At 37.7% G+C, this 27,013-nt stretch overlaps 1 protein-coding gene across 10 annotated transcripts in view; it reads left to right on the top strand.

Annotated features, from left to right (window-relative positions):
• CHD9 (chromodomain helicase DNA binding protein 9) overlaps positions 1-27,013 on the top strand; it is a 90,745-nt gene that overhangs the window by 25,982 nt on the left and 37,750 nt on the right. For 7 of the 10 annotated variants that reach the window (XM_068150528.1, XM_068150527.1, XM_068150526.1 and 4 more), the window contains 3 exons: positions 14,710-15,044; positions 23,665-23,776; positions 26,076-26,222. In XM_068150528.1, coding sequence (XP_068006629.1) covers positions 14,710-15,044; positions 23,665-23,776; positions 26,076-26,222 — 594 coding nt within the window. Of the gene's footprint in view, positions 1-12,555; positions 13,480-13,520; positions 13,841-14,709; positions 15,045-23,664; positions 23,777-26,075; positions 26,223-27,013 lie in introns of those variants that run through there. The other 3 variants (XM_068150531.1, XM_068150529.1, XM_068150533.1) reach the window with 2 other exon arrangements.

The following is a 27,013-nucleotide window of genomic DNA, read 5'->3' as shown; positions in this document are numbered from 1 at the left end:
TGACAGGCCCATGTGCTTTTTGGCTTAATATAGTTTATTGTGAATGTGGACAGGCTTTGACTGATTTCAGATTTTCAGCCTTGCTTGTTGGATAGAGGTATGAAGGTGTTTCTGCTCTTTTCCTGGATGTGCTTGAGGAGGCCTGTGGCAGCACATTGTGGTCTCTGGCTTGCCTGCCCTTCTCCTTTATGTTGATAGCCATTTTGGCAGACTTCAAATCCTTTAAAGATCCTAAGTATTTCTCTTGTCTTAAGCTTTACACTGGGTCTAGTCCTGCCTTTTCTGATAATAGCCAGACTCAGTCAATATAAAAAATTGTCACAATGCTTATGTTTCTAGAGACCTGTCGTGCAAGTTCTTCTGTTTGATCCCTAACAAAATTTCCTGATCCCTGCTGGGTGGTTTTTTTTTGGTTTTTTTTGTTTTTTTTGAGTAGTTATTCCAGTGAAACTCCTGTATACCATGTTCTTTCTCTAGAAAGCTTTTAGGAGACTTCTGGAACAAAAAGTTTGGATTTTTTGCTTTAGGGTTTTCTTCTTTGACTGAAGTAGCAGTATCTTCTATTTTCAAACCAGTGCTTCTTATTGGTAAATTCTTTTTTGCAGGTGTCTAGTTTTCATTCTCACTTCAAGGAGATTTTTGTTTAGGAATATTTGAGTAAACTGGATTCAACAGGAGTGGTTGCAATAGACTTGCATATACACTGAAGTATTGGAGATTCTGGCATGGAAAGCTGTTAAAGTAGTTCATTGAAGCCAAAACAAAAAGAAAGTTAGTTTGAATTGAAGTGGTAGAAGTATGTCCCCCTTTGATATAAATGGAAATGTGCTGTGCAGTCAGTACTAGTTTTAATTAGAACAGTAACTTCCTAGCTGTTGAAGTGAAAAATAAATAGCTGTTCTCAGTTTCTTTTAGTATATTTTAATAGATGTTAACTGCTGGGGGTTTTTGTCTCAGTGAAATGAGAGACATTGAAACTGTTTTGGTTACTCTGTTAGATACTGAGGAGTACTACAGAAAAGGCATGTTCAAAGATTGAGTAAACTTTTAAACTTCTAGAGAACAAATTTATTGTGAATGGAGATTATACACGCTAGACTTTCTGAATATGTGATTATTTTGATTTAAAGGTAGTTTATGATGAGTATTTCCTGAGTAATACAAAATCAATATCTCTTTTTTCATGTGTCATCTTTCACAAGATTTCATTGTTCTCTCATGAATAAGCAGTGAAAATGCATAGTTTTCTTAGAAATTAAACAACATTTAAAAGGAGGCACCGAATATTAACCAAGGGCAATGATCTGTTGGAGCATGTTCTTCCAGGAGCCTTCCTACTGTGAATAAATTGGTTCACTTAACTTCGGAGTGAATTTTATTTTACCATTGCACTCAATGTACTACAAAATGTGAGTAGAATTTGCTAAATTATGCTGTTAAAACATGTTGTGGAAGATAATCTCTGTGCTTTGTTTAATCTGTGGTTGCTTCTCTGACCTAGCCCAACTTTCCTTTCTGTAGGTAATTGCAAAAGTGAAGTGTAGAGACAAAAGGTGGGCAAGTTCATGCTGGTTCTGCATAGTTGCTCCCTACTTGCCTTGTACTTCAATTGCTTTAGTACATTGACTTTTAAGTAGCAGAAGAGTGTGACAAATAGACCATGTGCTGTTTTACAGTTTTCAGCCCTTCAAAACTAATGTTTTCTGTTTCTGAGAACAAAAACAAATGCAGATAATTTGAGGGGGAGTGTGTAAGTAAATAGTGGCAGTAGTAAACTTAATAAGGTGAAAAGGGGGTTAGTTCTAATTATAAAAATGTTTTCATACAAGGCCACTCCCATGAGAACTCCAGAAAGAACAACAGCTGAAATTAAGGCTTGACAAGAACCAGCTAGCATTGGAGTCCCATTGCGTTTTCTTGCTAAGAGATGTATGTCTTGCTGGTTTCTTAGTGTGCTTAGGATATGCAGAAGCAGCCAATCTTGGATGTTTGGATTAGATGAATAGTAATTTCCTTGTGTGTTGCTCTTTCTGGAGGTAGTTTGAGTGGATTTTTGTATCTTGATCTTCCTCTCTGGTAATGAAAAACATGAGAAAATTAATCTCCCAATGGTACACAAAAGCAGTGGCCATTTAGAACATGGATGGGCAGGTAGCAACTTGGGAATAATTGGTTTAATTTGGAGTGTTTTTATAATTTTTTTTTTTCTGGCCTGCACGCTTTTGCTGCCAGTTCTTTGTTGTTTTAAAATGAACATTTTTAAGCACTTTGTGTTCTGTGTAGATCATAATTTCTGTCTAAAAGTAAATAAAATTACTTGATTTAAGACTACTTGAAAAGCGTAGCTAAAACCTGGATGCTTTAAAAGTAGTATGGAAATTTACTGAAGACAGTAAGTCTGACTTGTACTTATGTTATTTAAATTGACTATCCAGTGAAGAGGTTGGATAAAAGCTCAGCACGTTCAATTTCACACCTAGTTTGTGTATGTATAGGTTACTCAAATGGTCTTTTTTCCCCTAAAGTCAAAATTTCAGCTGCTATATATGCAGCTTCTGAAATAAAACCTTTAATTAGAATCTTCTATCTGTATTCTAATCTATATTAGAATTTTCTATCTGTTGAAAAGCTTGTCCTGTGTCTTGCTATTTCCCAGTAGGCTCTAACCTGAGTTTACAGTGGCAGGTGAAAGAGCTGCACATTCACTTCTTTCTGACAGTATTTAGGTTTTCCTGGCTATGAGAGTCTTCCTAGTAATGTAGCTTAAAAACTTTTTTTATTCAGGTAGTTTGTTTTGCAACACTTTCTATTCCGTTTCTCATTTGAGTTTTTAATGATGGGTAATTTTATATATGCAAATAATAGATATTATATGGTTTTGACTGCATATAGCTTTAATGGTCGAACACAATTGTGTCCTGAGTTTGCAGTGCTTGTTTCACCACATGCATTGCCATTTGTTTTGGTATCAGGTCACTGACATAGATGTTTCTAGTTTGCTCTCCGAGTGACAATAGCACTTGGAGGCTTTGGTGCAGTGTTGGCGTTCTGTGATATATGCAGCTTGGGTATGTTGCTTTTTAAAGTGGTATGCATTACAATTAAATTACTGAGCTCCTAGTCTACATCTGCTTGATAGTTTCCCTTGAAAAAATCATAGAATCATAGAATGACTTAGATTGGACAGTACCTCAGAGATCATCTGCTCTAAGCCCTCTGTCTTGGGCAGGGACACCTCTCAACTAGACTTGGTTGTCCAAGGTGTCATCCAATCAAGCCTTAAATGCCTACAGGGAGGGGGCACCCACAACCACTCTGGGCAACCTATTCCAGTATCTCACCACCCTTGTACTGAAGAACTTCTTCCCAAGATCCTACTCTCTGTCATCTTAGAACCATTCTCCACAGTCCTGTTGCTAGACACCCTTACGACGAGTTCCTCTCCAACTTTCCTCTAGGCTCTCTTCAGGTATTGTTTACTAAGTTGAAGCTAGCAACAGAGTTTCAGTGGGTTACTCTGAGGTTTATTTGTGCTGTTACAGTAAAAAACCCCAAACACCAAAAGCCCTGACATTCTAAGAAAACAGCAATAAAAGTTGCAATGAAATGTTCAATGTATTGTGTGTAACAATTCTTTTGCCTTATTTTGTGGATGGAATATATTTCATTTCAGGTGTTTTTTCACCTTTGTTACAGATTTGAATTTATAATTCTTAGGAACTCTGATTACAGAATTTCAATGTTCTGTATTTCTATGCAAAGACAACCTTGGATTTTATTTGGCTGCTTCTTTGCTGTTTGATGATGTTTGCAGTTTTGGAAAAGTGCTAATGCTTAGTCGTGACTCATAAGGCCTTAAAGTAAGCGGCTGTATGATTATAGATCTTTTTCCTTTCCAGACAGGCAATTTCTGAAAGAATATTCCCCCTAAGAGACAAACTTCCTGTGTGTCATAAAAAAAGATAATGTTTTGGAAGTTTTCCTTCAACCAACATAGTGTAAGATTAATTTCTGCATTTTTCTTGCAGGATGAGACCTTTAGAATAGATTAAAAAAATACAGAAAGTAAACAGTAGTTTCAGAATTTGATCATTAGAAATTTAAATGATTGCAGCAATCTTCTTCTTAGGTTTATGTTTATTGTATTTGGAAAATAGGGCTTGAGTAACTTTTATTTTTTATGAAAAGGGTAGAGTGATAAACCCTGCATTTCTGGGAATACAATTTCCTCAGAACTTCAAAATGAATACATTTTAATTCATACATTGAAAAGTTCCTTTTCAATTACAATTTAACACTAGAGAATATTAGGTGTAGAAAAAATATTTCTAGTAGGGGACCAACATTTTAAATACTGTCAAAAATGAACAAGTACACTCCACAGTATTTGCCTTTCAAAAAAAAAAGTATTTATTTAGTTATTTCTTAATCTGTGTAATATAACAATTTTGTTCAGGAGTCCTGTCAGTAGGTGCACATTTAAGAGGCTCAGTTACACAGGTAGGAAAGAAAAAAAAAGAAGTTATAAGAATATTATATACTACTGAGCATAAATTTAAAACAATAATATTTTAGCTACTTAGTCAAAATCTCTTCTGAAGAAATACGGCTCCACATGGCATTTCCCCAGTCTGGTTTTTGATGAATTTGAATGCCCTCAGAGGACGGGGAAGAGGAGGGAAGTAACTGGAAGACCCATTTAGCACTGTTTTAGCAGAACTTCCATTCGGGTTTTCTTTTGTGAGATGAAAATCTACATGGAAGTATGGAGAAAAAGAATGAGCAGATTATGTGGTGTCTAAGTGTCAGATTTTGCAGCTTGTGGTTACTGTAATTGAGATGTCTTATGTGGATTCTCAGAAGTCCAAGAAGGATTGAGCTCATGTTTCATTTCACTCAGACATCTCTACCTGTCTGTTTGCTTCATGTAAGTGGTAGGGATGTCTGAGATTTCTCTTCATCTAATTTGACTAAATTTGATCAGCGGGCTAGAGATCACTAGGAGCTTGGCAGCATAAATGCACCAACTTGTATGGCATCGTTGTACAGCCTTGGCTTTTTTTTTCTAAAGCAAGTTGCATTAAAATTGAACAGCTGTCACTTGCAGTTGAGTGTGCATCTATAACTGTAACCTGAGAACTGAAAAACAACCTAGCTGAATATTTCAAAGCTACATCTTTCTAAGTCTTTAGTTAAAGAATGTTTATCAAAAATTGGCATTGCAATTAGGGACAGGAGTGTTCCTTGCTCTAAGAGGGACAACAGTTCTGTCACTTTAGGGGAGGCAAAGGGGTGCATTTAATGTATATTACTGCTTTGCTTTAGATCAGGCAACTTGGGAAAAAGGCCAGTCAGGTGAAGGTGTTCATAAAGTGTTTCTTTGGGGCAGACAGTGAGGTTTGAAGTTGTAGTGAACAAACATGTATAATTGCATAAAGATGCCTTGAGTGCAGTGATGAAGCATCCAATTGAGGGAGGAGTGAGTGAGCTCCTAATTTCCACTGATATTTTACATTTAAATAGTACTGTACTAGCATGGGTTTTAGTTGCCATTAGGGACAGTTTAGATTGAGGAGCGTTTGGGAAGGGTACACTGGTATCTGTGTAGTTTCTTTTGCTGCTTTACCATTCAGAGCTCTGTAGACAGCTGAGCAGCAGTGATGTGGTTCACAGTGCTGGTATTGGCATTTGTCTGCCCTCTTTATTCATATTGCTGATTTTTAAAAATTCAGCAAGCAGTAGCAGGAAGACTAGAAAATCTTGCTCACAGTAAGCTTATACTTGGTACATTTTGTTGCTATGTGCTGTATTTTCAACATATCTGATGTTTGCAAACTGGAAAGATGGAATACTGAATCACTCTGCTATAATTATTTTTGTAATATGTGTATGCTTTTTTTTTTGGTTGTGCTTGTTCTTGCAGTTTTGTAATAAGTATTAGTGTATTGTTTCTCTTCTCTTTCCAAAACCTCAAAAAATAACTGCTGGAAAATATCTGTAAAGGTGGCTTGCCTTGAGAAGAGGGAAAACAAAACCCAAACTTATACCAGCCAGAAGTCATGTAGGGATTTTCTGTTGTTTGCTTCCATTTTGTGATGTGATTTTGATTTCCCTTTACCAATCTTAAAGTTAGGAAATAAGGTATCTTCATACTGTATTATTTTTTCTTTTTTGGAGAGAGAACACAAGTTTAATAGAAGTTTCCATCCTTTTTTGAAATCACAGAGACATTAAAAAAAAAAGACATTTCAGTAGTTTCATCAAAATAAAAGTTCAGATCTTCAAGCACAGAAAAAATTACATTTAGCATTCCTTACTGCACTTTATATTTACCTTTAGAATAGAATAGAATAAACCAGATTGGAAAGAGACCTTCAAGATCATCGCGTCCAACTTATCATCCAACACCACCTGATCAACTAACCCATGTAACCAAGCACCCTGTCAAGTCTCCTCCTGAACACCTCCATTGATGGCGACTCCACCACCTCCCCGGGCAGCCCATTCCAATGGGCAATCACTCTCTCTCTGTAAAACTTCCTCCTGACCTCCAGCCTGAACCTCCCCTGGTGCAGCCTGAGACTGTGTCCTCTTGTTCTGGTGCTGGCTGCCTGGGAGAAGAGACCAACCTCTGCCTGTCTACAACCTCCCTTCAGGTAGTTGTAGAGAGCAAAAAGGTCACCCCTGAGTCTCTTCTCTAGGCTAAGCAGCCGCAGCTCCCTCAGCCTCTCCTTATAGAGCTTGTGTTCCAAGCCCCTCACCAACTTTGTTGCCCTTCTCTGGACACACTCCAGCAAGTCAACGTCCTTCCTAAACTGAGGGGCCCAGAACTGGACACAGTACTCGAGGTGTGGCCTAACCAGTGCAGTGTACAGGGGCAGAATGACCTCCCTGCTCCTGCTGGCCACACTGTTGATGCAGGCCAGGATGCCATTGGCCCTCCTGGGCACACTGCAGGCTCATGTTCAGCCTACCATCAACCAGTACCCCCAGGTCCCTTTCTGCCTGGTCGCTCTCCAGCCACTAATATCTGTTCAGTGAGTCCCCCTACTCTGGATTTAAAATATAACTCAGAAATTACATTCCTTCACAAGGTTAAATTAATTTTAAGTTTCCTACCACAGAAAAAACGTAACAGCTTATTCTGAGTTTTTCCAACATTACTTAGCAGGTTTTTGAAGCACCAGTCACTGGTGTGATTACTTAAATGAACGTTTTTGCAGTCATGGCAGCCTGGATGTTAGGGTGCCTTCAGTTAGGTTTTTCTGAAGTATAAGAAGTCATTAAAAAATGCTGGGGAAAGCTGTTCTCTTTTGCTGCTTCTCCCCACAGTTCTAGAAGCTGTCTGGCTTTACCTGTTAAATAAAAGCTTTCCTGTTGTAAAAATGGGTGTGTTCCAAAAGGAGCTTTTACCTGTACCTTCTGAGAATGTCTTTGATGTGAGATTTCAGCAGATCAATATGTTTGTTGGTCTTTCAATTGGGGATTTTGAACTCTAATAACCAGTCTCTTTAGATCAGGAGGGTCTATGTGATTTTTCTTGCCCATAAGTATTTGGTGAAGTGTGTCACAGGTTTATTTCCAGATGCTCACACAGGACTTGTTTCAAACAGCGAAGTGAAACCTAGCCTTCCTTTTATAGAGTATTGAGTTGAGTCAACTCTGGGTTTAAAGAAGTCAGTTCTGAACATGTCCAGGTAAGATTGGTCAAGAGTGCAAGAATGAAACAGTGTTGCAACTTTTTGCTAAGATATTTTGACCCATAGGTTAGGATAAGTCTTACAGGCTTCAGAAAGATCTGTAGAGGTACGGCATGTCTGAAGTTGGTCTGAGCCTAGTGATTCAAATCTATTGCATATCCACAATGCTGGTTGACTAGAATATGATCACTACATTTGTTGGGGATTTTTTTTTTCCATTTATTGGAGGCCCAAATTTTCTCACACTAAGTTTAGTAGGACTTCTAGTGGGGACCCTGCTCCATGGATGGAACAAAGCATACACGCTGCATGAGACTTAGATCAGTGCAGGTACTTGGAGTTACTAGTTCTGTGTGTCAAAAAAGCACCTGAGGAATGTTCCTGAAGCAGTAGGTCATATTGGTCTGTTATTCCAATTTCTAGATAGTTGTGTTCACAGTTGCAGACTAGAACCAGAGAAGTGGTTACGTGATGGGCACGGAACACTGGGCCACTGAAAATGGACACAACCCCAATGCAGTAGCTTGACAGAGCAAGGAGGGTCAAGTACCCAGTTTCTCTGATTCCTTGGCAATATAACAGGCTTTGTTACCCAGTATCTCCTTTAAGAATACAGTGGAAGTTGCACATGTTTTGTTACTAAATATTCAGAAAAACAATCCATATTTGGCACTGAGCCCCAAAAATTATTTTCAAACAAGATTTTTCAAATGGAAGTTTGTGTGCTGTGCGCTGGCTCAGTAAGATCTAATGCTGCCTTTGCAGCATGACCAGGTTAGCAACACCTGGTTACATTGGGCAGTGACTTAATTTTTCTCAAAAAAAGGGCCTTAACCAGAGACTTAGAGGTTAAGAAGCTGCTACTAATCACAACTATGAAATCTTGGCTATAGCAGTGGTGAAACATGGTTAGTGATATTCCTGGGTTCTGTAGCATTTAGGTGAGAAACAATACTCAACACAGAGTTTGTGACATGCAGAGTAGGTGGTTTTTTTGTCTTAGAAATAAGACTAGTTTAAGATGTTTTGATTTTCACATAAACTTAAAATTTGTTCATAATCTTGGTGTTACATGATTTTTGAGAGGTACAGACCACAGTAACCAAACTTACATTCTGAAGTATCTGTTACACAAACTATTGCCCAGCAACATTGCTCACTCATTTATCAACAGTAGAGATGAAAAATATGGAAGGTTATTTTTTTCACCCCATACTTTTTCCTTTTATGCATCTGTAACACATATATTTCAGTTTGAGTTAGATTTCATATGTGTATGTCTTGAGATCATGTCACTAAAACACTGAGACATTCATGAGAGATGATAAGCAACAAAAAGAAGAGTATTATCAGCATATTGAAAAAAACCACCATTTTGAATGCTTCATTGGTTCTCATAATAGCTCCACATATGCGCCAAAGAAAACAAAAATGAGAGAACCCCATGGATCTTCATCTGCCAGTGCTATTGGCTTTGTAGAACAATCCCAGCAGATGGCTTGGGGCAACTGTTGAACATGAAAATAAAAAGCAGTTCAGAAGGAACTCTGAAGTGGGGGGCTCATTTCTGGATGAAAGAAACCCTGTTGTATGTTTAAGCTATCCTTCCATCAGCTGAAGAAATCCACTTCTTTTGCTGGGATTGGCATTCAGCAAAGTAGACTTTTCTGTGTTAGTCTGAGGTGCCACATGCTTATGTTACAAGGAATCTGCAGGTTGACTCTGTCAAGGGTGTGAGCTTCTGGTTTGGTGGGTTCTGTTTGGGTGTTGGAGGTGTTTTGTTCTTGAGAGAGACACTTTTTAAAACTATAAGACTAGAATTAAAAATCACTAGTGTTGTTTATGCAGACTATACTGGAGGAAAAATGTTCAGTATACTAGAATGGAATTTCAGAAGTCAGTTGAGTTCATGTATTTTTTTTTATTGTTGTTTTTCTGGTTTGTTGTGGTTTGGGTTTTTTTGTTGTTGTTTTTAAACCAGCAGCAGTTCACAAATTCTGTGATTTTAATTTGAAGAAATGAGATGGTATTTTGGACAAACCCCCTGGACTATCAGTTATCATCAGTTATGCAGCTCATTTGTGTTGCAGTTGTGCTATTGATACTGCTTTGGTGGCTTGACACACAAAAGCGGATTCCTTATTTATTACTAAACATGGTCAAAGGTGATGCAGTAATGCATGAAGATCAGGTTTCCAGGTGGCTAATTTTAGCTGCTATCAGGGTAGCTGATGTCAAGGTCATCTTTCAGGGTAGTTCATGTCAAGGTTGTCTTGATTTTCCTAGGGACCTGGTAGACTAGCAAGAACTTCAAATGCTCTGGAGACTTCTGGTATATGCACCTTTCTGCAGGTGTATAGTGCTGCCAGTAGACATCATAAGAGCATTCCAGGCATTGTGAATGTATAGCTTTCTATTGTTAGACTAGTTATGACCCTAATTTATTTCTTTGTGGTAGCTAGTGTTTGGATGAGTAGATCCACAAATGAAAACCATTATTTTCTTTAAAACTGCTTTATATAATTGAATTGCGAATGTGTGACTCATTAAAACGCCAGGGAAAGATGTTACCACTTCTTAGCGTATATCCAGAATGGATGTAACTCAGGAGAGTTGCTAGCTGTTGGGAAGACTACTGTCATGATTTTCTCTTGATATTTTCTGGTAAATTGCTTGCTTTTACATTAGTTTAATTAAGGTATTATTTAGACATAGGCAGTGTGCCTTCTGATGGGGGGGGAAGCCACATTCTTTTGAATATTGCTGAGAAGGTGCTCCTGTGGCTGCTGTGAATCAGGGCATATGTGGTGAAGTCTACAGCTGTTGTCTTATCCGTTCCACCCTGAGTATTTTTAGGGCTAGCTCATCCATGTGAGCAGCAGTACAGCCTCTACCTGCTGCTGTTAATGGCTTTTCACAAGCGGCAGCAGCAGCAGTGTAAATTTGACATGACTCCTGCCAGTTCCCCTGCTGCCCACAGGATCACAGGGAGTGGTGAGAACTGGCTTGTTTCTTGCACTCTGCTGCTGCTTGGCAAGGCTTTTAGCAGCAGCAGATGCCCTGGAGCTCTCTCAGTACAGCTTAAGACAATGTTACGTTGGTGTACGTTCAGTTAAATTTAGATCATTATCTTTGCAACCATGAAAAGTAAAAACATTTTTTCCAAATTAAATCTCCAGTTTTTGAGTACATGGCTGCCTCATGATTTTCATTTCCACCTTCTCCTGTACACTTGGCAGTTAAGAACTTCTTAATGCTGTTAGATGGAATAGGTTTGTAAGCTGCTGGCAAAAGGATATGCTTCTTCAGGATGTTTGATCTCTACCTCCTGCACAGTAAGGGGGAGGGGTGGTGGTTGTGGCTTGGCAAAAGGTTTTGTCTTTTTTTGTTGTAGATGCTATGTAGCTTTTGAAATTGTTTTCGGTGTGCATGTTGACTTATATCTGTTTAATTACTTTACAGCCACACATTTCTTGGAAGTATGATATTGTTATCAGAATAGTAGACCTCTGCTGAATTAAATTATTCCTGTTGCTTTGATTGCTAAGTACATGCAGATATTGTGCTCTATGGTTCAACTGTGTTTGTGGGGGTTCTAATCTCAAAACACTCGTGTTGCTTTCCAGTTTTGGTTTTTGTGACAATGGTGACTTCCTTTGATGAAGGTTTCATTACATCTTTATTTAGCTTAGAATGGCTGGCTGTTGCCTTCCTGCATCTTCATGAATGTCATTTCCATATGGTTAGAAATGTCACAGCAAAATTTTAAAAGTACATTCTTGGTTCTCTAACAAATAGTTTACTGCTTGTGCAGTGCAAGAGACAAAAACAATATTGTGGAGCAAGCAGCTAAGTGTCAGCCTGAGAAAACATAGATTAGTCTTAGCCGGCATACTCACTGTTTTACAGCAAGAAAGTGGTCGTTGTTGGGGAATAACCTGGGAGGCAGCTTGGAGGTCGGAGGAAATAAGCCATTTAAAAACTTCTTTTTAAAGCAATAAAATATTTAGGAAAACTATTGGAAAATAATTATGAGAGTACCACCATTTCTTTCATGCTTACTTAATTATTAGGTATTTTTTTTGTTTGTTTCTGGCCCAGTAATTTTCAAGAACATAGTGGTTCCTTTTAAAAATTCTTCAGCTGTAATGGCTTTAGTAATATTTGGCTTAGAGCTGAAATTGTACCAACAGTACATTAGGAGTATTTTTTTTTGTTTGTTTTTAGCTGATCTCAAAATGCAGAGTACCACAGTGTTTAGCATTTTTACCAAGTTACAAAGTAATAACTAAAAGATAAATCACCGCAATTTGTTACAGATACTGTAACTATAATGTAGAAACACTTGGGCTAGAGTTCTCTGAAGTAAAATTAAAATGTAATAATTATCCTTGTGATTAAGCTGCATACATATAGAAATATCTTTGAATTAAAGTCCATTTAATGTATATTGGTACCACCAGCATTTTCAGTGGATAATGAACTTCACTTTTAAATCTTAATTAGAAGTGACATTCTGATAAAGTGTTAAGACCTCATCTTAATTTCAAAATCTTTGCAATCTTTCAAATTTTGCATGGAGAAATACCTGTGTCAGATAACAGAAGTATAAATACATATATAGAAAACATAGAAATCAATTCCTGATGTGTCTTCGTTCTTCTTTAATGGACTTCTGAGAATAAAGGGTACTGCTGGGATGGAGTTATGGTGTCAAATACTTCTTGGTTTTCTGATAACCTTTGAAAAATCCTGTCGCTGCTTCTTTGTGGTTTTATTTCATCTGATTTCACAATATGTATTCTAAAACCTGCTTGGTCTTTTAAAATAGTACTTTAAATCACGCTTGGAATGAGGAGCAGTTTAGCATAAAGCTGTATCCTGAGGAGGTCTTCACAGCAAAACATCCTGTAGGTCTGGGCGGGGGTAGAGGGAGGAAACCAAGGATTTCTTCATTTTCTTTCAGGAAGTAGGGGAATCTGGAATCAAATGCTTATGCAGTCACTGTTAGTAGCTTATAGTAATGGATTCAATGTAGCAAACAAACAAGCCTCTAAAATTTTAAAAAGTCTTTTGAAGAGCAAAGTATGTTTGAGGCCACAGACTTGGATTTTAGTCACAAACCCCCATCTGCCATCCGCCAGCCCCGTTTCCGTGGGAGAACTGGAACTGCAGAGTTGCAGTGAAGTGAATGCTACGACAGAAGAACGCCCACTTCCCACGATTTTCCACCCATGCGAGAAACATTGGCGGCAGTAGTGCGGGAGGTGGCAAAGGAAGAGTTAAAGCCGGCAGCACATGTCGGGAAGAGCAGCCCGTTGGGGGTTAAACTGCGGAGTCTAATGGAATAATAACGGGTAGCACCATCTGCTGGCCTACTTCCGCAGAAGGAGTCAGTATTTTTAACGACATCTCTAATATTCATGCTGATGCATTTTGATGCTTTGTGCATTCATTTCTTTCTGTGCTTTGTTGGAATCCGGCTATCCGCTTCCCGCCGTGGCTGCAGCCCCGCTCTGGAGGGCAGGCAGGCGGCTCTGGCCCTACCTGCGCTGGAGGATCTCTGGATGTGTGCTTGCCAAGGGAGGAATATGTTGATAAATCACAACGTGTGTTTGTGGAGGGTTGTGCGTATCTTGGCTGCAGCTCGCTAAATAGGCCATTTAGCAATCTTCTTTCAATGCTTTTCTCTTGAGCACTGCCTGGGGTGCTGAAAAAGCAGAGGGCAAGCCTTTGTCTGACGCCAAAAATGTCTTCAGTGAAGAGGCCAAGAGGAAGGGTAAGTGAAAGCCTGAATGAGTGGGAGGAGGAGGGGTTCTTTGGGCTAAAAGGCTAATGGGATTGAATAACCTTCCTTATTACTGGCTGCTGCTGCGGGAGCCGTGCTGCATCGCCATCTTGAGCTTGTTGCTGTTTTCTCGGGTCTTGGTTATTTGTTATAGCCTGTAGGCCTTAAGGTGGCATTTTAGAGAGGGATCCTGAACCCTGCCTCCTTCCCCGTGCTGCAGCCCTGCTGCGAAGCCCTTGATGAGGCACGTATAGAAAATGTATCCAGTGAAGTGCACTGGATTTGGCCAGAAAATGTGTTTGGAAATTCCTGGTGGCTCCTCTTCATGCTGTAGGCAGAGGCGCATTTACGGGTGAGAACGCAACAGAACTGTTATCTGCTGGGTTTTTCGTGTGTTTGAATAGGAAATTCTTTCCATTCCTCAAAGAGGAAAGGGGGGAGGGGAGGAAAGCAAAAACATGTCTTCTAGCCTGTTTAAAGAGAGGCTGATAATCTGAATATTTCATTTGCAGTGTAAACAATTCTGCGTCGATGAAATGTTGATTGAAAACCTGAAAAATGAAGACAAGTTAGATTTTTCTAACTTAGCCATTGGTCTTATGTTGATCTAAATAAAGGAAATACTGCTTTCTAGTCGTCTTACGAAGACAAAGCTGTGTAGTTTTATGTTTGGTTTTGTCATTTTGTCTGTTTTATAATCTTGATTTTTTTTTGTTGGAGCATCTGGTCTGTTTAGCACCGAGTTAGGCTTCTAGAGCTTTAATCTGCTTTCAGGTAACTGTGGTCCTGATATCTTGGCAAAGGCAAAATACTGATGTTGTTACCTATGGGAAGTACTTGCTTTTTTGCATTTTCTGAGAGTAACGTTTACTCGAGATGTTGGAGGTGTTTGTCAAATGTATGGGAATGATGGAAGGGTTTTAAGGATTGGTGTCTTTAACTACAGAGGCGGAAAGGAGGCTGAGAGGTTTTTAGAAAGATATTTTTTTTAACTGATTTCCAGTACGTGGATTGGTTGTTTAAAACCCACAATTGGTGTAGTTCTGAAACCCACGCCATTCTGTGGTATAAACAGGATTCCTTCTTTTTTGTCTGTGTGAGATCCTGCCAGTTTAATCTTTCTTAAATGTATATTCAGATCAAAAACATTTGTACTTTCTCTTTCAAAAAATGCTTATTTTTAAAATGAGGTGATACTTACATGTTATCCCTTTCTTACAGCCTCCTTCTAAGAAGTCTGATGGTTCAGGATCATATACTAAGCTGCAGAATACCCAGGTGAGAGCAATGTCTGAAAAGAAGCAGAAGAAAAAAGCAGACTTGGAAAGTAAACAAGAGAAGGCAAATCGCATAATATCTGAAGCGATTGCAAAAGCGAAAGAGAGAGGAGAGAGAAACATTCCCCGAGTAATGAGTCCTGAAAACTTCCCCAGTGTTTCAGCTGAAGGAAAAGAGGAAAAGAAGGGTAGAAAAGTTAAAACCAAACCAAAGGACAAGGAGAGCAAAAAACCGAAAACTGGTTCCTCATCCAAAATTAAAGAGAAAACAAAAATTGGGTAAGTAGATTAAAATGTCTTTTTACTTCTCTTCAGACTGTAAATCCTTGATTAAAATGAAAAGTGCTTACTGATAATGAAATGTTCTCTTCCACTGCCTACACAAAATTCCTCCTGATTAAGTCCATATGTGGACTCACTCAATCAGGACCAAGAGTGCTCTGTTTTCTGTTGAGATAAAATCATTTTAGGACTGTGCTTTTGAAGAGAATTATTTTAAATTCATACCCTACAATATTCTATACTTACTTTGAAGCATAGACAAGACCAAAATATCTTTAATCTAGTCTTGTAATCAGTTCCAACTTCAAATGAAATTTATCTGATACTATAAATGCTGTCTTTATCAATTTTGGCATGTATCTTCAATACAGTATTCATGATAAACTGCATATGCAGAAACGAGAAGGTTAATGAACTTGTTAGCAAGTGAATATTCTTAGAGCTATCTTTCATATCAAATTAAAGTGCATATTTGAAAATTTGTTTCCTAAGCACTTTGTAGTCTCGTGCTATCAGTTTAATCTGCCCTCTTAAAAATGTTGTAGACTCAGCTGGGTCAAGCTGGGTGGATACTTTTATATAAGAAGCTTTCAAAAGACTTAAAATGTTAGAATGCTCTCAGGACAGGGATGCAATAGGTTGTGTCTTCTGACTCTGGACTTAACCTAGTTCTCCTCTGTTTGTGAAGGAAAGAGTTTAATTTCCCATGTTAAGTATGTCAGTCAGGACTTGAAATGGAAATCCTAGCTACAGTCTGATTTTTGTTTCATAAATCCGTGCTCTCTTTACAGTAGCAGAAATATTAGCTGGCATATCTCTCCAAATTTAAATGTCTCATATACATATGTGTGTTCTCAAGTGTATGGAGCAGAACTGAATGTTCTTTTCATCAGCCCATTTCTCTACATCTTTTTTTCTTTCTTGGTGGTTGGTTTTTTTTTTTTTCTCTGCACATCAGGGCTTTTCTTGCCTGTTTGAAGTGAACAACTTCCTTGAGAAGTTATCCTTCAGTAAAACGGTTACTGCTCCAAACTCAATTTTCTTACCATGAGCCTTTGTGGTCTTAATTTCTCTCTCCTCTGGTAATGGGTTGGCATATGAATGCTGCTCATAAAGCTCCTCAGCACGCTGTATAGATCTTGCTTTTCTTTTTTCTTTGATATGGGATTTTGGATGTGTACTGCCAAAGTTGTTTTTTTTTCCATGTTATGTGAATTTCTAAATTTACTCATGTTCTATAACAGGAACTTTCATTTTTCCTTTTTGATTGGTATACTCAGAAGACAGTGTCAGCTTCTTGAGGCTGTATGTGAATTGTCCTTCCTGGAATTTGTGTTTGTTCTTTTGAGTGATTAACAAAACCTGCCAAATACATCCTGACAATGTATTACAGCCTTTCCATCATATTTTTCCTGGTCTTAATTAAAAAAGTGAAATAAGCCACTGCCTTCTGTGTATACTTTTGCAGTAAGTTTCCTGTCTTCATGAAATGCTTAGCTGTGCACGGCAGTTAGGATGGGTTTCAAAATTGCATGAGACAGCATCGGTTGTGAAATAAACATTTCTCAGACTGTTTTTAACCATATTTACTTGTATTTGATCCAAAGTACACTGAGCCTGCTAGAAAGGCTCCCGTTTAATTAGGTATGGTCAACTCTTCATAATTTTTGCATTGAACTATGAAGATTTGCCTCCCCATTATTTAGCAGTTTAATCAACTAATGCCTCAGTAGCACTCTGTTAGCAATTATGCTGCCAGGTATTGCTTTAACTATGTGAGGCACATTCCTGAAGATTTAGCAATCAGATCCTGTTGAATAAGAGTGAATAATGTCGTAGAGCCATATATCAACGTTCTGCAGAATCTGTTTTGATTGAGAGCAGTAAATCAACTGCTTCGAGGCATCCACATACTTAATTTTTGTATTGAAGCAACTTCATGTGTTGATACACTGTTAGCACTATTTTATATCGTTCATGTATACGTTAAAATGTGAGCTGTTTAGCAAGGAATTTGTCGTGGTGGTTTGAAGAGCAGCGATTTCAAGAAGGCCATGATGATTGTTTTTCTAAGCAGTAGTCCTACCAAACTCTTTTGTATGCAGATGTAACTGTTGATCTTACATAAGAAGACTATTTGGTATAGACTGGATATACTTGTCTTGTTGAAGGCAGTTAAAAAAAGTGCCTGATTAATAAAATATAATTAATTTAGGGAATTAAATCAAATCTGATAATTAATAAGGGCATCAGGAGCCTAAACAACTCTTTTCTTAAAAAAATAATTCTTAATCTGATCACATCTTGGAAATTACTTTGTAGCAATCCACACATTTTGACAAACTCTAGCTGAGTTTTGGAAGAAAATTTTGCCAGGTTAAAGTAATAAATTTAAGACGAGTGCTATTTTGGGTTAGAAGGGGAAGGGAGGACCTCAATTCTATGAAAACTTTTGATTTTCTCTTGGAGATAAGGATTTTTAAGATGTGTCTATAATGGGAAAAATTACTTTTATCCTCAAAGAGAGAAACTTTAAAAAAGGAAACAGTTATATAAATGACATTGCTTGCATTTAAGCAGGAAAAAAAAATTAGAAATGTAGGAGTTAGAAGGAACCCCTGGAGATCATCCTCCATCCTCTCTGTGAATGCAGATTTGCCTAGATCAGATTGCTCAGGAACACATTCAGGTAGGCTTTCAAAGTCTCCATAGAAGGAGACTCAACAACCTCTCTGGGCACCCTGTGGCAGTGCTCCATCACCCTCAAAGAACAAAAAAACTTTCTCCTTAAGTTCAAGTGAAACCTTGTGTGTAGTAGTTTGTTCCTATTACTTTTTGTCCTGTCAGTGGCCACCAGAGAGAAGAGCCCAGCCCCATCCTCATGACCTCCCCTATTTAGGCATTTATACATATTGATAAGATCCTCTCTGTCCTCTCCTTTTGAGTGCTAAAGAGTCCTAGGTCTCTCAACCTCTCCATCAGAGAGATGTACCTGTCCCCCAGTAGTCCTTGTGGCTGTCCCTGTTGAACTGGGGAGCTCAGAACTGGACACAGTACTCCAGGTATGGCCTCAATAGGGCAGAGTAGAGCTGGGGAGAGCCTTCCTCAACTCACTGGCCACACTTTTTAATCCACTCCAAAGAAGAAAACCTGAAAACAGTTAAAATTCTGTCTTCACTTTTTAGAAGAAGTTCTGCTGTGATTCACAGTATCACTAAGGTTGGAAGAGGCCTCGAGGATCATTGAGTCCAACCTGTCACCACAGACCTCATGACTAGACCATGGCACCAAGTGCCACATCCAATCTTCTCTTGAACACCTCCAGGGATGGTGACTCCACCACCTCCCTGGTCAGCCCATTCCAATGACTAACGCCTCTCTCAGGGAAGAACTTTCTCCTCACCTCGAGCCTAAACTTCCCCTGGCGCAGTTGGTTTTTCCTATGACAAACGTGTAACTGGCAGTAACTGAAATACACTGATTCAGTTTGGATTCTTGGAGTCAGGCTGGTGCTTGGGGTAGCATAGACTTGTGTGTTTGAGAAGATCTGATGTCGCATATTTCAGGTGTCTCTGCTCTTCATTAGCTTCCAAATTAAGCAGGAAAGTGTAAAAGCTACTAAGAAATATATTGGGGTTTGTTTGGTTTTGGAGAAGGGTTTGGAGAATGGTTTTAATCTGATCTTTCACATCTCTGCTAGCACCAAACGTAGCTTGTCCAGTTGGAACACAATTGAACCTTCTTTTGTCTGGCATTCAAACAGCAAAGTCTTATCTAGATTGTGATTACAAACTTCACTGGCATCTCTACCATATCCTGTTTAGCACATCCTATATTGCTCTTAAGAAACATATGTGGAGTTACAGTTGTCCATCTGTGAAAATTTTATCCTCTGCATTGCTCATGTGGTAGAGCTGGAACACTGGTTGCTGAAGAGGCCTAGTAGCTATCAGTAAAAAGAGAAAACAATAGGTGTGCTTTCAAATGTAATACAATATAGCTTTTACTGAAATTCAGTAGCCCTCATCTGGGATCAAGATTAGTTTTAACTGCTGTGTTTTGGTTTAGAGTGTTGAAAGGATAGGAGGAGGATGGTGATTTTGAAGCAGTTTTTTTTCTTTTCCCCCTGCTGATTAAAAATAATTGGTATGTACTAGTTATTAGAAATAATTGGTATGTATGAGGACCTCATATTAACTGTTAACATTTTCCTTAGTGTTCCTCAGGAATCTACACGTGCAGAAAAAAAACCGATTGCATGATTTATCATTGCTAGTTATAAATTACTAGCAGTTATTTTCTAGGCAGCATGTTATTTCTTTACAAAGGTGAGGATTAAGACATGTTGAAGTCAAAGAAGTGCCTGTTAATTTCATTCAAATGGTTTAGAACTGGGTTCAGTTAAGTTTCAGTGCCACAAGCATTTGTCAGGATGACTAAATTTCTCTATTACCAAGAGCATTGTCAGTGTATGACAGAAATCATTAGAAGAATGCATGTGTAATATATTTAGTGTTTCCAAATTAAGTACCCAGTTTACTTCATGCATTTTTTACTGACCAAGTTAACTGCTTATATATAACTTATTTCACCATTTTTCTGAGGACTGCAGAACCAGTTTTCATATTCTGGCTATTTACCAAGGCACATTGATACTTAGAAATCTTCTTAAACCCTTAATAATTTCGCATAGAAGTTGTTTCCATTTATAAGTTTTTTTTCCCTAACTGGTTATAATTCGACTTCTTCCATTTAAGGTGATGCATTTTTAAACTTAAAAGTCTGTGTGCCACTTGATGTGAATGATAGAAGAATTACGAATTTGTGAACATTCTGTTGTTCAAAAAAGTGGATTGGCATTTACGTTTTATAGCTCTCACTGTATTCCCACCTACTCAAACATAAAATTAAATATCATGGCCCTGATAAAAAGCAGCAGCTCTGCATTGGTGATGTAAAGGACAATATCAAGTAGACTACTTGCAGGAAAATTTTTTTTTCTTTGCTTAGTTTAAATAAGTGAATGCCCCAAATCCTAATAATTCAATTTGCAAAAGTTTAATGCAGGGTGGTAAGTCCTTAAGTTCAAAACTGTCTTCTGTTATCAGAAATGACGGTGTTGTTTCAAGTGCTGAAAGAGCAATAGTGATTTGATTTATTTTTTTTTAATTAACCCTTGAATTATGTAGTAATGAATACTGCAAGGTCTGTGTGTTCTTGTTCACTGCTCAAATTAGTAAATATCTTTATTGTCAGGAAGTAGGTCTCACTGCTTACAAGACAGAGCATTTTTAGGACCCAAGACCCCGACAGAAAATCTTTGTGATAACTTACGGGTATAATGTTGTTAAGATGGTTTGAAACCTTCATAAACTCAGATAGCAAAAGGAGACATGGAGAAAGGGTGTAGAAAGGAAGTGATTCACCTGTTATGCTGTTTGGGTGTTAAGTTTAATGTATAGGGCTCAAAGTGTATTTCCATTATGAGTTGTATTTTGTGTAAGTCAAGCAGATGTTGGCTAGGAGATCTGCACTCAAAGGGAAAAAATGCTCAGTGAATCTTTTTGTTGGGTTAGACCATAAACTTCTGTCACGATTTCAGAAATGGCAGGCATTCAAAATGTCATCATTTTTCTGGGATCTCTTTGCATGAGCTGAGTTGTAAATTCTTGGTGAAGTTTTCTCTACTCCTAGATTCTAGTTTTGGTGCATAAATTTGGTCTAAGTGATATAATCATAAATTTCTGTGGTGAAATTAATCCAAGCATGATTTTACCAAATAAATAACTAAAGACTTGTTTGTTCCCTTACATTATTACTCTAATATTGTATGAGTTTGAAATGGCTGCTGGTTTGAATAACACTATAGGAGTGCTTTAAAAAAATCTCTGCACAATCCAAAAGGTACTAATTCAAAATATGACTTCCTCATGTTCACTGTTTGGAAAGCATTGAAAACCGTTCTTTATCATTTTGAAGCTGTTCTAAGTGCTGATAACTCTTCTGTCATGTTCTCTACTATCAGCCAGAAGGGGAATGGAGCAGAATCTTGTTGGTTCTTAATTTATAAGAAAGAAGTTGCCTTGCTCCTCAAATAGTGGTTCCAAGTGGCCTTGCATAAAGCCATTTGTGCATCTACATCACGTTAGAAGTCTTGTACTGAGGATCAGAAGTAATAATAGTTTGTGAAATGGCTTCTCTTTAAACTTTTCCATGAGCTTAAGTTTATTGATATCTTCACTTCAGCTTGAAATTATGGAAGGGAATATATGTTGAGGAAACCTACATGAATTGCAGTATTGCTGTATGTAATATGATACACTTAAAACTCTAAAAGGCAAGAGAAGATGAAATTCCAATGGAGTCTAGAGGTATTTTGTATTCTTTCTACAGCGTGCTTATTCCTTCTCATAGAAACAGAAGAGTTTCTTTTCAGAACAGTTTGTTTCGAGGTGTGAAAAGGAATTTTAGCCAAAGATCATTATACTTCTATGCAGAAATTTATAAACTGGCAAGAGAACTTGCCCTCTCCGTGGAAATTTTTCGCAGAATTGATAAAGTTTACAAGCATGTGAAAGTCATTGTTTTCACATAGCAGATTTTTAAATAATTTTTTGGCCAAAATGTGAGCAGATTGCGTTTTAACTAATAGAAATGCATGACTTTAGCACCACACTGTCATTCAGCAGTTTTCGATAGTGAGGAGCATTGTGATTTTGGGCACTGGATCAGAAAGAAGTGAAACTGCATTTATTCCTCTCATTGGCACAACATCCCTGCAGAAGAGGAAACATTCTGATCTGCAACATGTAGAAAAAGTGTCAAAATTTCAAAGATCTTCTTCAGAGAAGTACTGGAGTAGGGAATGCAAGATCAGGATAAGACCCAGAAGCTGACAGAGAAATGGAATATTATGTGTAAGATGGTAGTGGCAGAGCAAGAGGTGAGCACAAGGGGGAACTACATAGAATGAGGGGGAAAAATGTGCAAGGAAAGCATGTAGCTGTAACAGTCACATTGGACAAATACCTGAGAATCTTACAGTCTTAAAAAAAATAAATTCCTAATCAGAGATTGAAAAATGGGGAGGAAAACTCTAGCTACTCTGCAAGATAGTTGGAAAACCAGAGTTCACTGTTGACATTATTTCCTGTAATTAAGAAATGTTTTCTAAGTAATAATGAAACTGGGAACACCAAATGTAAAACAAGGACTTGAGGACCAGCATTTAATTCTGAACAAACAGCTGTGAACAAGCAGGATTTGTGATCGTGCTTACTGCAGCTTAATTTCAACATGCATTCACTTGTGCCATTCGCTTAATTCTAGAAGTAAAAAGTATGACCATGGAAAATGTTTGGGTTGGTTTGGGGTTTTATAACCTTTCTGCTGGACATGTCTAGTGATTAAGTATTGAAAAACAATGGAAATGCTCATTGCTTTGTAAAATGTACCTGTATAATCTTTTGTAAGCTTTGATGCTCAAGCCACTCATTGCACGTGGACATAGTAAATATGTAATTGTTCTCCTACTTGGAGAATAGCAGATTGAAACAACTGTGCATCATGTGCTTCTACCACTGCCTCCCCTCATCAGCAGCTTTTCAGATGGCAGATTTATTCCATGCTACTTTGATGTAAAATAATTTGTATTGTCAGTACTAAGACTGAATTCTTGTTTCATTTGTTCTGTACATCAGCAGGAGAGACCTTTATGCTGGAACAGTTACCTCATTTTCTGATACACTGATCTTATAATTAGGCACTATATAAAATACGTTGTTTAGGACAACTTTTTATCTGATTTCTATTGGGTAGTGTGTCATAATTTTGCAATTATGCTACTGAAAATATATTTAAAGGTTAGTATTTGGCATATTTCAAATATGGAAAAATAAGTGTTTTGACACCCTTTAGGTAAAATCAAATCAGATTAATTGGGATCTTGATTTTACAGCATAACCTTTAAATCTGAACAAAGAAATAATTGGTACTTTCTCATTAGAATTTAACAGATTTATATAGTACAGTGTTGGCTGTCAACATTCTGAGAGGCTATCAGATTCTTAATAGAATCTTGGGGTTTTGAATACAGGTTCTCCTATATTTTTAAAGGGCAAAAAGATTCATGCTATTCCCTTGCTTTTACCGTTAAATGACTTAATTAAACATACAAGTTTTGCATGTCAGATGCCTCTTAATGGCCTTAGATTTTGTCCATAGCTAATTTTTGGAGTAAAAATAAGAGATGATGTATTTGCAGTGATAAACTGTTCATAAAAAAGTACTTACTGTCATCATCTACAAGTGGTATTTATGCTTTGTCTAGTTTGTATAGTCATTATAAATGTTAGATTTAGCATCTCTCTCACACCTTTATAGGTTAAGTATGATACAGAGAAGTATGTGATAGTGCAGTAACTGCTTGCCTGTAGGGTTCTCAGTACTAGTAAAGACTGTCTACTGTGAAGTTGCAGCTTTCTGTTTGGAGAAGTAGTTTTCATTATTGTGAATATGTTGCTTTTTGAGGAATTGCTAGTGGATGTGGTGTTACTGTAATCTTGAAGTTAAGTAGACTAGTACATGATACTCAGATATTGCTGCTTTTATCTAACAGAAAGCTAATCATCACACTGGGTAAGAAGCAGAAAAGAAAAAATGAATCTTCAGATGAATTGTCTGATGCTAAGCAAACTCCACAGCGGCCACTGAAAGATGAAGACTCACAGGTAAGCAAGTCAGAATTTTTCCCTTTTAAATTTGTAATTCTACACCCCACCCCACCCACAAAAAAAGGTTAATCCTTTTGACACAGTGACTGTTGCTTTCTCACTGCTGTCTGTCATACCTAAAACCTTAAACATTGTCAGCTACATTTTCCATTTTAAAACCATGAAGTCAAACATTCCCCATTTTCTGTAATGGGACATCAGTATCCTAATTATATTTGCTTAATTTCAGTGCAGAAGTTCATAGAGTTGAGAATATAAATACTAATCTATTGAGCTGGCAGTTAGAATTCTTCCTTACTTTGGCTGACTTTGTGGGGGAAAAAGCAGAGATTGCCTGATAGAAGGGACATTTATCAGTGAAACTTGCTCTTCAAGAACATTTAAAAGGCTTCTTTTGAAATCTACTGTTTGTTCTCAGCTTTGCTTCTGTGGAAATGGATAGAATCGATTTCTTGGGAGTTGTTGGATCTCAAGGCAGCAGTCAACAATGTGCTGATAGGTGCTAGCTGCTTGTGGAATACTTGTGAAAGAAGTGCCAGATCAAGTGATTGAGCATTCCTTTGAGCAGTATCTCCCTTGTAGCTTGCTTTCTTCAGTTTTTTTGCATGTCTTTCCTTGGAATTACAGTAGCATAACTAATTTCTTACAGAACTTATGCACAAGGAAGTATGAACTATTTGTAAGAGATAATATCCTATTTATTTGTATGCTACTAACGAAATTGTAAAGTTTTTGCTTCAGGGCAAACTGCATTAAAAGAAAGGTTGTATGCTGGAACTGCAGAGGTTTTTATCCTGTGGCAATTTCATCCACAGAGATGAAAACGTTACTCAAAACAAGGTGTTGTTGAATAAAAGTTAATTGCATTATTTAGTGACAATGTCAAAAAACAATTGGGAGATTTTGCATTGACGTTTAGTATTTCACAGATCTTAATTCTGGGGAGAAAAAAAGGATCAGAAGCCATTTCCCAGAATTACTTCATTTAACTGAAGTGATAGCTTGTCTTAGGTAAAAGTTACTTTGAAGGGAACATAAAATTATTTATCAGGGCAATTATCTTGGTGTAGGGATTTCATTTAGTATATTGAAGGAGGTGAAAGCAGCTTTGGTGGTTCCGAAGTGCTGTAGCATATCAATAGTATTCTTTGATCAGATAGGTATAAATTTGTAAAACAAAAAGCATGGTAAAGAAGACTGAAGATCATTTCTTTTTGGGGAGGGTTTTGGATACTTTATTTTTAGCACCATAAGGATCGTATTCAGTTCTGCTGTGGATGGGGAGTATCATCAAGTCACATGATCCTGACATGGAGGGAACAAAAGGTAGAGATAAATAGTGTGACATGGGATAGAAAAAAAAACCAACACTGCAGAATGCTGCAGTTGTTCCTGTTTATTTTCCAAGGAGTTTGGAAGAAATTTAACACTGAAGACAGAAGTTGCTCTGCTGCATTAATTCATTCTCTGTTATAGACCATTTTCATGATTTGCTTATTCTTTTACAAACAGCTGTCTATTTCGAAGCTGTGGGGGACAGTTCGAGGTACATTTTTTTCCCCAAAATAATTTTGTATTCTTAGTCTCACAGTGAGTGTCTTGCTTAAATACCTTGACTTATTTCTTGGGAAAATGTGTGGTGTTACTTTATTTTGGGTATGAGAGCATTTGTTTTTGCCATGCTTCTCAGGGAAATACAGTTTGTTTTCAGACAGCTCAGGTTACATTGGAGAACATAGATCCGTTAACTGAAAATGCCAGTTAATGCCTCATTAGGCTTTGAAAGATTGAACAAATACTTAATGAGTAAAACTTGAACCTGGTTCCTAATCCTTCTTTTCCTAATTCATACATCATTTTGTACTGTTCCTCCTAGGTGGGTTCTTTAAAAAAAGGGGGAAAAGCCCAAACAAGACAAACCCCAGCTCTACTTCTGTTAGCAAACTATTTTTAACCATTATGTGACATGATATATCACATTAATGTGTCTAAATCTGAAGTTTCTTTGTATGTTATCACCTCATCCTGCCCATGCAGTTTCTGTGCTGCAGTCTTACTGTTACTTGATATACACTCTGCAGGGGCCAGTATGACCTACAGGATTTTGAGTTTTGTGCTGTTCATAACTTATTCTTCTGATTATTACAGTGTGTTGCAACAAGCAGTGGTATTCTGTCAAATGCTGGCCCTCAGTTTTAGATATAGCTGAAGTATTGCTTAGTGTGTCACAAAACCGGGAATTCATGTCAGAGAAAAGTGTTTCACAAAACCTCTGTTTTAATTCTCTTGCACACAGAAAAGAAGATCAAATCGTCAAGTTAAAAGGAGAAAATATGCCGAAGAAGGAGAAGGAAAACAATCAGAAGAAGAAGCTAAAGTTTCTGTGAAAATCAAGAAGAATTCTGCTCCTTTACCTGCTGAACAGCCTTTACAGTTATTTGTGGTAAGTAAAAGCGGCACTATTCTATAGTGGGAACTTCCCATTTGTCTCAAGTAGTTCAGTGAATAAAGCTCATAACTTGAAAGTAATACATAATCATTACTAATTATTTAGTTATTGTAATATTGCTGGGATCTTGAAAACTGGAAGGAATGGCTTATTACTGCTTGGTGATTATTTTTTATTTAAGTTTTTTTTCTCTTGTAACTATTCATTGACTTAACTGAAGGTAAGGATACGAGTAATGGATAGATGTATCGCAAAGAATGTGTTATGCTGTGTAGGTGTACAAGAAAGCTGTATGCTGGTATTATCACGACTCTCAGAAGTGTAGAACGGAGGCTGTGGGGATCTGTGCTTACCAAGATTGTTACAAAGGGTACTCGTCCCTCTTTTCCCCAGCTCTGGACCTCAAGCTTACTGTTGAGCCATCCTAAGTGTGGCAGGAAATAAATGGAAATAAATGTTCATGGAGATGTTTGAAGGAGTGACAGGGTGTAAGGGAAGAAAATAGTGAAATTTGGAACAAATTAGGCAAGAGGAAAGGTGACTTTTTATTGGCATCAGACTTCGAAGTTTGGCTCCTTATCTCTGGAGCCACCGCTTCAGTCTTGGCAGAGCTAAGTCATCCCATGTCTATGTCACACATAAGCCCTGATGGAATTCCCGGCCACAACCTCATCTGCCTGATTGCACAGCATGTGTGTTATCTAAGTTGAGAGTTAATCTATTGAGTTTATATAACATACTGGTTATGTTTTATTACCTTTTTTTTTAAACCAGTCAACGAGAGT

The sequence above is a fragment of the Melanerpes formicivorus genome, unplaced genomic scaffold (assembly GCF_026170545.1).
Source record: "Melanerpes formicivorus ecotype bairdi unplaced genomic scaffold, bMelFor1.0.p_v2 SCAF_20, whole genome shotgun sequence".
In the NCBI taxonomy this organism is placed as follows: Eukaryota; Metazoa; Chordata; class Aves; order Piciformes; family Picidae; genus Melanerpes; species Melanerpes formicivorus.
This window is presented reverse-complemented; position numbering and strand designations above follow the sequence as displayed.